This window comes from Zonotrichia leucophrys, chromosome 4A (genome assembly GCF_028769735.1).
Source record: "Zonotrichia leucophrys gambelii isolate GWCS_2022_RI chromosome 4A, RI_Zleu_2.0, whole genome shotgun sequence".
Classification (NCBI taxonomy): domain Eukaryota; kingdom Metazoa; phylum Chordata; class Aves; order Passeriformes; family Passerellidae; genus Zonotrichia; species Zonotrichia leucophrys.
Window position 1 is genome coordinate 10,171,401 of NC_088174.1, and position 12,148 is coordinate 10,183,548.

The 12,148-nt window shown below is 43.5% G+C and overlaps 1 protein-coding gene across 4 annotated transcripts in view; it reads right to left on the bottom strand.

Annotated features, from left to right (window-relative positions):
* GRIA3 (glutamate ionotropic receptor AMPA type subunit 3) overlaps positions 1-12,148 on the bottom strand; it is a 141,112-nt gene that overhangs the window by 42,622 nt on the left and 86,342 nt on the right. For 3 of the 4 annotated variants that reach the window (XR_010440369.1, XM_064713365.1, XM_064713367.1), the window contains exons 8-10: positions 11,894-11,998; positions 10,498-10,605; positions 9,131-9,337 (exon numbers count right to left, since the gene is read on the bottom strand). Coding sequence is in view for 3 of the 4 variants with exons in the window: in XM_064713365.1 (XP_064569435.1) it covers positions 9,131-9,337; positions 10,498-10,605; positions 11,894-11,998 (420 nt within the window). In the remaining variant the exon portion in view is untranslated. Of the gene's footprint in view, positions 1-9,130; positions 9,338-9,689; positions 10,142-10,497; positions 10,606-11,893; positions 11,999-12,148 lie in introns of those variants that run through there. The other variant, XM_064713368.1, reaches the window with a different exon arrangement.

A 12,148-nucleotide genomic window follows, 5' to 3' on the forward strand; every position in this document is an offset into this window, starting at 1 on the left:
TGGATGAATAAACACTACACAAATTGGACAGTGAGATGGCAAACAACACAATGTCATTTTCTAGTAATGGTCTGTAACCACCCATTTGTCTTGAAGACTTTGGACAAATTCTGTGTTTGCTATGTTTTAATTTTCTCTTTTCCATTCTTTCAGCAAGTTCTCTTGCCTTACTGATTAGTTCAAGATCTTTAAAATGAACCCATGAGAAGTAACCCATGACTGAATTCCAGCTGCACTTGGGTGCTGCTATTGTATGCTCCTTTAAAACTCCACTGCAGTAAGGGACAGAAGGGGGACAAGAATCAGACACACCCTTTCTGTGCTCACTGAAGAACACTTAACGCAGATTTCTGAATCCCTGAGGAGTAAATCTGAGAATAATCTGAGGAGAATGCTGTGTCATGTCTGCCCTCCTGCAGAGACCTCGGCTCTACAGGCCTGTAACAGACTGTGCTCTGGGGCTGTGACACCTGGAGCCACAATGGCATCTATTGCATCATTCGTCATTCACCTGTGTGCTGGGAACCAATACCCTTCCCTTCAATCTATACATCCTTGCTGGATTCCATGAGTTGGCAGGCATGTAAAAACAAATTACTTAGCTTCCTGATAAAAAATAACATTCCAGAATAGATTTTCAACATATTTAACTGTACCTGTATTTCTATGCTACAAAGATTCAAGTCATACTACTTAGATACCCTAGTCTTGATCCAGCCAAGTACTCAAGCAGGTGTATTTGTATGAGAGTGGAATGGAATGCTAAAGAAAGAGTCCTTTTCATTTGAAGAGTGTTATGAGAGCCTACATACACTATTTTAAACACTCTAAATATTCATGTTATTGATATTTTTAAAGAAGGTCTTTCATTGGTAATTAAGAATTTCAGAAAGAAAAAATGGTTCTTAGGGAAACCTTGACTTATGAGTACCTAAACCACTGTGCACCTTTTAAACAGATTTTTTTCCCCACTAGTAAACAGGCATCTCTTTCAAGTGGAAAAATAAAGATTGATTAAGTGGAAGTTTGAATAAAAGTTAATGGGAAATGTTAATAAGACACGATTAAAATCTGAGCCATAAAATAATTGAATATGCCTTTATGTAAATCTGATGGTGATGTACGTGACTGTCTTTAATATCTGGTCCGTTCCTCCTCCTAGCTATTGGTTTGGGTTTTACATTTGATAAGCAGAAATGGCAAAGGCTTCTCACACAGCTGATCAGAGCACCATGGGCTTGGTGCCCAGCAGCACCGTGCAGCCACCCTGGAGCACTGCTCAGGGTTTGCAGACCAAGGCCAGTGACAGCCTTGGCAGATGAGGGCTGGCCCTCCCCACAGCTGCCTCTCTCTGCAGGGCACCCACTCGCACACACAACCTCAAGGTCTGCTCCAGCCACCCATGGGTATCTCTCGACAGTTCCTACCAGTATGTGCAGCTACAAGGTACATGCACAAGTTCAGTGCTTGGAATAATCTGATAAAACCATGCCTGTGCACGTAAGGAAGCCACTTGGAAACCATGGCCCTGGGTGCCCCCTCTGGCAGCCCTGCTCAGTCCCTTTAGACAGTCATGTGTACTGGGACACTGCCTTTCCCCTCGAGCAGCCCTTTCCTCAAGGAGAAAACCTCAGCTGATTTGTGGTCACTTACTGCAAAAATCTATCTGAACGTGGCTTGAATAGAAAAACTGAAAATGCCTTTGGATGCCTGGATGTTTCCTGGCTTTGCAGATGAATGTGTTCATCACCTAAGTAACGGAGAGGCTGGAGGGGAGGGTATGGGTAGAGTGAGGTAACATCTTTGCAAGATGTTGGAACTTGTTCACTGAGGAATTCCCCCAAAACATATATTTCTCTCATAGCTGATGCTTGTTGAGCTCCTGTTAAACACCAGATGTCTGCAGTCAGGGTGAGATTCATACAGAATATAATTTTTAAATATAGTCAGAGTCCACAGCCAGCTGGAAGACTAAGCACTTTGACCATGCCACTGTACTTCCTGTTGAACTAATGAGGTAATTACAAATTAATCCTTATTAGAGCAAGCTTAATGGATCAGGACTCCTGTGGAGACTTAGCAGTGGCTCCATATGAAGTGAAGCTTAGGTGGGAGGCAGGTGCCTTCCTCCCAGGCACTTCTGCACATGGACTGCCAGCCTTGGAACACCCCATCAAGGGAGGGAAAGGTGCTTCAGCTGTAAGAGCATTTAGTTGCTGGAGCATTTTTGTGAACTTGGAGAATTTTAATTCTCTCAAAGTAATATGTTAATTGCTAAAGTAGACATGGTGGAAATCTTCCTAAGTGCTGATGCAGCATGTAATAAGGTCTGTATCTCCTTCATACCCAGCTGAGTCCATGCAGGATGCTCCTGTGGGGGGATGAAGCTGATGCTGAAGCACTGACAAATCACTTGTTAAAGCCCTGACTGCTACCATGTTCATACCATTCAGAGTAGATTTCTTTGTAAATAATTTCAAACTGCCTTATAATATTAAATGGGATACAAATACTAATTTTCTGATACATCTCAGTCTTCCTGCTTTCCTACCATCCCTACCAAAGGCATTCACTGTATTGGAAAGACCAAAACCCACCCTCATCCTTTTTGTTTCTGCAGAGGAAACAAGCATGGCCACACAGGGTCTTGGAAAACCAGGGCACTCTCAAGCAGACTAGCTACAATCCAACACCCAAACCTGGCTGCTCACCACTTCCCTGAATATTTGCTGCACTAGGGAGGTTAAAAACCAGTTCTCTCTTTGCTTATTTATTTAGAGATACAGTATTTGAAATGGAGAGCTTATGGAGAGCTCTAAGCACCCTAAAGGATCATTAATAACTGCAGCACTGTTGAGAATTTCCCTCCCTGTTATGGCTGCAGATAAGCAGAACCCATACAAATTGAGCTCGATTAAAAGAACACAACCACAAACATGCCCTTCTTCGTACAGAACTGGAGAGGGGTTTAAGAACCTCAACAACTGAGCTTTGCTAATCACTCATGACTAATGGTGTTTCAAACATCATCTTCACTGCATTTGAGCCGGGCAAGAAATGTCATGGATTCCTCTGAGGCTTGTTCTGTCTTTGCCTACTAGTGTGGGAGGGATGGATTTAGAGAGGACAGGCAGCACAGAGGCGCTGCCCACTCTGCTCAAAGATGACCCCAGGGAGCTGCAAACCTCCAGACTCTTATGGGGAGGGAGAAAAAAAAAAAGCAAATGGAAATATCCTTCTACATGGAGAATGAAAAATGATAAGATGTTCCACCTCTGTAATCCAAAAGGAGGAATGGGATTCTTCTGCTTACAGACCTAGTGATGACTCTCCCAAAGCCAAAGCTGTGCACTAGAGACAGTGAGATCTGGACTGTGCTCCTGCTTGCAGAACTGAACACCTCCTTTGCTCAAGGGTCACTTTTCAAGAGGTGGGTCTGGACTGCAGTCACCTTGTGTGACAGGAAGCCAGGCAGAACCCCAGCTCTGTGCAGACTGTAGCAGAGGGATGCTGACTGACTTCCATCAGCAACCAAACCTCTGGGCACCCCAAAAGTGCTGGATATAGGTACACAGGGGCACCTGAAGGGACTGTGCTGCATTGGTGACTGTCTCTGAGCATGTTTTAACACTTCTCAGTGCAGTCTGAGGTTTCCAGGTAGCAGAAAAGAGTGTCAGACAGAGCAACACATCAGCTGTGGTGTCGGCTGGTAAGAGCTACCTTTGTAAAGGCAGTCCAATATCTCCAAGGATATTCAGGGTGTGTTGAGAGGCCAGGTCACGGGGGCAATGTGGTTTTAACACATTAGCTCACACTTATTTAAAGCCAACAGGTCATACCTGACTAGCAACATGCTGCATTGAAGCCTTAATGTGCCCCTAGCTGAGCAGTATAAAAAGGTATTAAGGTGTTAAAATGGCACTGGGCCCCATCTGCCACAGTTTGTCAAAGTTAAGTCCATTTGTGATTTCTGTGGATGCCCACAGCTCATCGTGACACACTCCTGCCATTCACAGATGGAGACATAAAGGGTACATCTGCTTTTGGGGCTGTGGACATATGTGTGCTTCCTCTGCCTGTGCTTGGACTCAGGTCAGCCAAAGCCCAGGACCATGGCAGCGTGGCTCTGTGCCAGGGCTGTGCTCCTGTCCCCCACCACAGCTCAGCCTGGCCAGGGACCCCACATCTGTCCCTGTGTACAGGGCAAGGGTCTGTCTGAGCTGCAGGGCAGCAGCATCACACAGCTGCCTTTGGGGCTTCCCTCCTGCAGAAACCAGGAGTGAGGAGCACAGGACAAGCTTCACCCACTCTGCCACAGACTCAGAGCATGTGGGAGATTTAAGGAAAAGTAGGGATCAAATTAGCTTACCTCTCTGCTATGATTCAAAGGCTGCATGTGCCATTCTGCCTGCTGCTGGCACAGCCAGAGGCCAGCCCCACACGGGGTGGGTTGGTCTGCTCGAGGCAGGGGATGTGTCGGCCATCCCTCTCTGACAGACCGCGGTGGCTGCCGTGTTCCGGGGACTGCCTGTCCCTTACATCCCTGCTTCATTCCTTTGTGCTATTTTACATATTGAGAGGTTTTTATAAAGGCTTGTTTCAACCTGAGCAGAGTTTTAAAGGCTGTAAGGTCTGGCTGCTCTTTTCATTCCCAAAGCATTTGTAGTTACAATTAAGATCTGTGTTAAAACTACTGCCAATTAGCCTCAGCGCTGTGAAAAGCACCAGGCCCGGGGAGGGATGGCTTCCCCTGGCTGAACAGGGAAGGAAGAACAGCAGCCTGCTTTAAAAGGCGAAGGAGAAATAAAAGCCTACAGAAAGAGGCTGACCCCAAAGAAGAGAAAAGACGACTGTCTAGTGCTCAGCAGCTGGTGGGTACAAAGCCCCGAGCAAGGGGCCGAGGGAGCTGCTGCTGCTGCTCTGCCCCAGCCAAGGGCACGTCCTCAGCCCCTGGGTCACTGCAGGACAGCACTTGCCTTGCTGGACTGCTCTGCTGGTTAAATAGCAATTCAGTCTCCTGGACTAAGAATGACTTAGCTACTTCCCTTCTGAAATGTCCAGGAAAAAAGATTTACCTATTTTCTATTTTTATTCTGTTTAAAATTTCCACTGTTCTTTGGAAATTTCTCTTAGCTTAAAAAAATAGTGCTTGAATGGGTATCTGGTAGGATGAAGAGTTTTATTTTGACATATCAGAGTGAAATAGAAAAATTAAGGGTTTTTTTTTTTCAGCCTGAACTGACACTTTTTGATTTATGAAAAATCAAATACATTTCCTTTTATATAAAATTTCATTCTTATTATTAATTAGTATTAAATTATCATTACTACTACTATCACTAACATTTAAAAATTGCTAACAAACCACAAAGCTCTGTTATTCCCTCTCCAACAAGCCTGCTGGGAACTCCTGCCTGAAGCAAAGGAGTTTGGAAATATCTGCTCAGGCAGAATTCCCTGCCTCCAGGGCTGCCATCCCTCTGTAACGAAGTGCATGGGCATAGCCCTTTGCAAAACTACAAGGCCCAAGGGGCACAGCTGAGACTGTCCTTGACTTCAGGGACCCCACAGTACAGCAGACTTTTATGCCCTCCAACCAGACCTGATGTGATATGAGACAGGGGAGGGAGAATTTCTAATGGGAAGCATTTTAGTGTGTAAATGTCAATGTGTAACTCTAGGGACTGCTCTAGTCAGCCCAGCCGACCTCCAGTGAGTCCTTCACTGGAGTCAGGGCTGTGCCACCCTCCAGAGCTGCAGCAGGGTGACACAGCCCCCCCGGTGCTTTGGGATCAGCTCAGTGCACACTGGGGCCCTCCCCTCCAATGCAGAGTCTGGAGGCTGCCCTTTCTCCCCTGACTGTGCTGCATTCCACAGGAATGGAGAGCAATATTAATGATGAACTGGCACAACCCAAACATTAAATACAGTTAATTAGGGTTTTAACATTAAAATGAACAAGCCATTCATTTCCTATGATTGTCCTAAGAGCAATTTTAGAAAAGAGTTGCATGCATAGGGCAATGCAAAAAAGGGTTCAGTATTCAAAAAAAGGCTGAGATGCCCCAGCATTGCCAGGTGGTGGCAAGGAGGCTGCTGGGTCAGGAATATGCAGTGACAAATGACTAGTCACTGCTTATCACTTGAGACAAATGCAATCTAAGGGATTGTGTTTCTGCCACAGCTCAGCTGAGCTGCTGGATAACTGGTACCAAAACCAATCAGGCTCCTTTCATCCTACCAAGTCTATCTTCCACAGATGCTAACAAAGGTACTTAAAATCTAATCTGCCTCTTGTCTTCCCAAAATGGAATCCAGAGGAGCCAAATTTGAGTAATTTTGCTGACAAGATTCACAGGGGCATTACCTTAACGTAGTTTTAGTTCCCTAATAGAGTTTTAAGCCCGTGAGAGATAAAGGAAAGTTAGCACGTAAACGAGGCGCTTGCTCCAAATAATTAGCACTTCTGGAGTACTTCTCATCTTCAAAGGGCTCAGTGCACATCCTTGTGAGTGTGGTACACAGCCCCCTCTCAAGGGATGGAGAAAGAGGCCAAGGGTATTTCACAATGTTTGCAAATAGAGCTGGGAAAAGGTCTGGAGGGCTGGTGAGGTTTGCACTCGGAGTTCAGGGGCTGTTTTCCCCGCTGCCAGAAAGCCAGGTGGGTTTCCATGCAGCCTGCAAGCTCAGTTCAGCTGGGCACTTTGGGGAGCTGGCTCAGCAGCACAGGGCTGGAAGCATTAACTTGGGTCTGCACTCAAACCTCATGGGACACATCTGACCTTTGAATAATTGAGCATTGCAGCAGAGAGGCTTCAGTAACAGAGCTCACACCATGAGTGCAGGAACTGCTGGGGGTCAGGGAGGGAAACATTCCTCAATTTTTCATTAACGAGAAAACACAGATGAAAACTGTGCTCAGAATACAAAGGAACTGACCTTTCTGCAGGGGAAAAAGAGAACGGTGGGTGGGTTTGGGGTTAAGGAATGGTCTGTGGTGCCTACAGGGCTGGTTCTGCTGGTGTGGAAAGGTCACAAGTATGATTAGGGCTAAGTTTGAAGCTAAGGAGGCAGAGCTCTCTTGAGCTAGGCTGGTCCCAAGAGGCTGTGGAAAAGGCAGCTGCAGCCAAACTGCTTATCACACATTGGTCTGGGTTGGAAAGGACATTTAAAGATCATCTAGTTCAACCTCGCTAGCAGGGACATCTTCCACTAGATCAGGGTGTTCAGCGCCCTGTCCAGCCTGACCTTCAATGTTTCCAGGGACGGGGCATCCACTGCTTCTGTGGGCAACCTGGGCCAGGTCCTCAGCACCCTCACAATGAAGAATTTCTTCCTAATATCTAATCTGAATATGCCATGGATTAAAGCCATTCCTCCTTGCCTTATCACTACACGACCCTCTAAAACATCCCTCTCCATTTATCTTACAGCCCCTTCAGGTATTGGAAGGTGCTCTAAGATCTCTTTGGAGCCTTCATCAGGACAGGTGTTCCAGCCCTCAGAACATCTTTGGATCTTGTATGGCAGCTGCACAGACTAATCTTACTGGGCTCAAGACACAAAAGCTGTAGCCCACATCACACCTTTCTCCCCTAGTGTACACAGCCCCTGTGCTCTGACTGTTAGCAGCAATTTCAGCTTCTCTTTTGCCATGCTTTTTCCACATGGTATGGTTATTTTATAAGTGAATGAACAAGTTTCATTGCTTGTCACTCGCAAGCACATCAAAAGGACCCAATTACAGCTGATACTCTTCATATTTCTTGAACCACACACAGAACAACTGAGGGTATAGGTTTCCAGTGCAGTATAATTTGCTTGGAACTAAACTAAACCTTTGCTTCAGAGGTTCTCAATGGACTTGTGCTCTCTAAGAGAGCGAACTTCAGTTTCCCAAATTGCACAACTGAGGCATGCAGAGTTCAGAAGATTTGCATAATGGCAGACCTCAAAGCAAAAGGGAAGCAAAGAAGTAATCCAAGGGTCCAGAACCCTGTTTACTTTCTGTAATCAGTAGATTTCCCTCCCTGCCACAGTACAATGCAACAAAACCATTGTTATTTCTATAAAACATTTTCAAGTTGAATAGGCTACCAATTACATAATAAGGCATCAGGACTGACTGCTCCAGAGTAAGAAAACTTGTGAAAATCTAGCAATTAATTAAAAAAGACTGATTCATTAGAAAAGAATCATCTCACCAAACATTTTGCAAGAATGATGATGCATTATCCCAAGGAAATTTTGAGGTGACTTTTAGAAATTACACTCAGCCACAGAACAAAAGGATGCAATTGAAATATGCACTTCTGCTCAGATATTTTTAATAAAGGGAAGCTTGTTAAAAATAAACTGCAAAAAAGATTTGGGCGGAATCACAAATCATCTCATTAGCATTTGAGGAAAAAAAGGATGAAATATCAGCTTGAGAAGTCTTTTCTGTAAAGCCAATTTTCTCCCCCTTCCATCTGGTTTAACAGTATTCCAAAATTCTCATTTTTAAAGAAGGTTCTAAAATGGCAGTTCCGGACTGTTTTTGTTCTTACTAAACAAAGTGATGTACACCCAATATAGAAATATAAAGAAGAATACAGTGAATTAGCCTTTTTTTTTTTTTGTCTGACAGTTGATTTTTGAAGCCAAACCCAGGGATTAAAGAGAAAAAACATGTGGGCGATTTCACACCTGCATTGCTTCTTGCCCTGAAAAGTAACCATGGAGTTAAATGGGTCAAACAGAAACCAAGATCAGTGACCCAGCAAGGCTCAGTATCCCAGATCAGACACCCCCCAGCACTTAAGAGACTGATACAGAAAAAGGAGATCTGGCAAATGAAGAAGAAGCATATAAAGAGCAAACTGGAAATTCTGCTATAAGCAAGAATTTGAAGTTTGCCCAATGCTACTTATCAACATTTTGTGGACTCTGATTTGGAGAACAGCAGTAAAATGTGACACTTTCCTGCAATGAAACAATTAGAAAAGTAGACTATAAAAATGGCAATACAAAGAAATATCTAGAATTTTAAAGGTAGTATTCAAACAGATGATCTTTATTTTGCAGTTTATTAACTTTGAGCATATTTTTTTTATAAAGAACATTAAAATGAAGGTTAAGAGAAACTTACCCCATAGACCAGTTCACCCACCATGCCATTCCATATCTTAGTCTCAGGGTCCCTAGCTCCATATTTCCCATCTCCAACAATTGACAGTTTGTATTTTATTCCAACATGTTTTGCTATTTCAGAAGCTAAGTCTACACAATATCCTTCATATCTCTCATTCCCTTCTAGTTGTTCATGGTTTTTCTTATACATTACATATGGTGATTCCTTTGAAACAAAAGTAAAGATCAAAAGTCTATGAATGTAAAATACAGTTGTAAACCACACAAAATGAGAGCTGCTATTATCCTTTATATTACTGACAAATATTTACAATATTTCCTGCTTTGGTACAGAAATTAGACAGACTTCTGCATAAAACTCCTTGGCTGGTCCTACAGCCACACATATTATTGACTGTATTCCTAGTAAGGAGCTATTAAAAACAGGACTTTTTAACAAAGTTACACATCTGTTTGCAGAATTATGCCTGATTAGACAGTCAATTAGCATCATTGCAGCAATAATTCAAATTTTAGTGTTTAAAGACTGACATATCCAACACCAGTACCATCACCACAATTTCCTAAGGCCCCAGTGGCCACAAATGGGGCTCTGAAGGAGATATTTTCAAAGAAGCCTAAGGGAAGCTAGGTTGAAACCCTCAGCAGCATTTTTGTCACTGAATTCCCTTAGCCTTCTTGGAAAATTCTAGTTGAAATGCTGATTATATCTCACTAAATCCATAGGAGTATAAAATACAATGCTTCACGAAACAGCTTAAAATTAACTCATGCTTAGTAGAACTGTAAGAAGCACAAAAGTCCCAATGAAGCTGTACAGAGCAGGTCTGTAGAGGTGCTGGGACTGACACAGGTGCTGCTGCTCGTGACACACATGAAGAGCTTTGCTCCTTTGGGATTGCAGGAAAAGGCTGCTTTTCACCCAGTGCTAGAGCAGTTCCAGTTCTCTACAGGCTTCATTGTGCCACCCTTACTCAGTCCACAGGGGTTGAGTTTACAGGAGCTGTACCTGAGTGAGGGGTGCAAGGTTTGACTCTGCAGCACACAGGCCAATCAATCTCTGTGCTCATTTACAGGCATGCACAATATCTTCACTTACATGAGGCACTTAATTGAGTTCAAGTGCCTGGGAAGCAGCAAAGCTCAATGGTGAGCTCAGTGAGCTCCTCCTGTGAGCAGACTGACTGATACATACATATGTTAGCAGGGTCAAGCCCTCAGAACATCTCTGGAAGATACTGAACTTTCCAGTCACTTGAATTCACACAGTATTCAACATCTGCCTCCTGCCCAGGTGTCTAACACACCTCAGGAGTCTCGTGCCTTGTTCCCTAAACACAAACACACTACAAACACAAAACTTACCAAGATGGTAGTGACTACTATAGTTCTGTTCTCCACAGATGAAGTGTCATTAGAGGGCAGCTGATCTAATGCTGGCACATATCTTTCATATTCATTCCAATAACCAGCCTATAAAAATGGAGATTGTTACCTCATTACATACCTTTACAAGGACTCTGGCACCTGAATTTGTAAGAGCAATTGTCAAAACCTAAGGCTTTGAAACATTTCTCATTCACTGTTTTTATCATTAAGGGACTATATTAGCTTTACATCCATTTCCTTAAAGAAACAATGTTCTCAAGCCCAAGAGCAATTCCGCACAAGCCAAATCTAAGTGAAAATACATACTAAATTCTCCCTATCTCAATTCACATCAGTATGGTGCCTGTGGAATAAATTCCCATATATCCACAGCATAAGAACATACTACAGACAAGAAAAGAAACTGCACAGCATTCTGAGTAAAATTCTCTGAATTTGTGATTTTTATCCAAGACAGCCCCTGCAGACTTGAGCTGGCTTTAGATGCACAGACATCATTGGCAATGCAGGCACAGCTGCATTATCTCCAGAGTGGGACACAAACCCCTCTGTGAGCACAAGGTGACTTTATCAGCTGCCTGGTGCTGACCTTTGGCTGCATCACTGGGCTATCACAGTGGCTTTTGTATGTCTGCACAACACAGGAGTAACACTGTTCTCTGCACCCCCCTGAGCGCCTGGGCCATGTTTAGAGGTACTTGGTTATCAAATGTGCAGAATTGTTTAAGGAGTCTCAGTGGTGATCAAGCAGGTTAAGAACCTATGTCCAGGTGAAATCAGGGGATTTAAGAGACTCCTACACACATTATTCTCTCAGTACTTTTGTGACCCTGTCTACATAATGGTTTTGAACATCTGCCTTAAACTTCTTTTGTAACACCAATATAGGCAACTATCCCACTTAGGATCTATCTGTTATTTAGGAGACAAGAGAATTATTATGAAATTCTAAATAAAACCAAAATTAATTTCTCTTAATTTCAGAAGCTTTCACTGGTTCCAGCTTCACTGTGGCTCTAAAGCCCAGTATGGAGAGGGAGGGAAAGATGCAGAGGAATTTAGAAGATAGGACTAAGCACAGGACCATGACAGCAGGTATTATGCTTGGCAGTGAAAAAGCTCCAGAAGGGCTTTAAGGGAAAAAGTTGTGTTTGAAGTTGACACGAGAATCAGTGAAGATGTTAAGCAGGGTGAGTAGTTCAGTCCAGGAACTGAATGCAACAGGGTTCCTAGGATAGGGAAGACAGCAAGAAGGGGGCACTCCTCAGGACCCTGTTATTACACTGCACCTCTGGTATTTTTGAATTTCATTGGTTAGTTGGAATAAATATTTGAGATGGTGTGAAATCTGGATCCATGTCTTGAAACTCACCTTCCGTGACCCAGCAGCTTTCATTTCATACACATCAATTGTATAATTTGTTCTCCGCCCATAGGTGTCAAACTGGATGTTCCCTGTCATTCCTTGAACTTGCACCTTGAGGGAATAAACAGAAAAGTATTTTAATAAAAGATTCACTTTATTTTTTATCTATATAAGAGACTTGTACTGCTTCTGACAGAGCCAATTGTACTGTTCAAAACAACCCCAGTCCCCATTCTCTGAGTTCCAGCTGTAAATATTTGT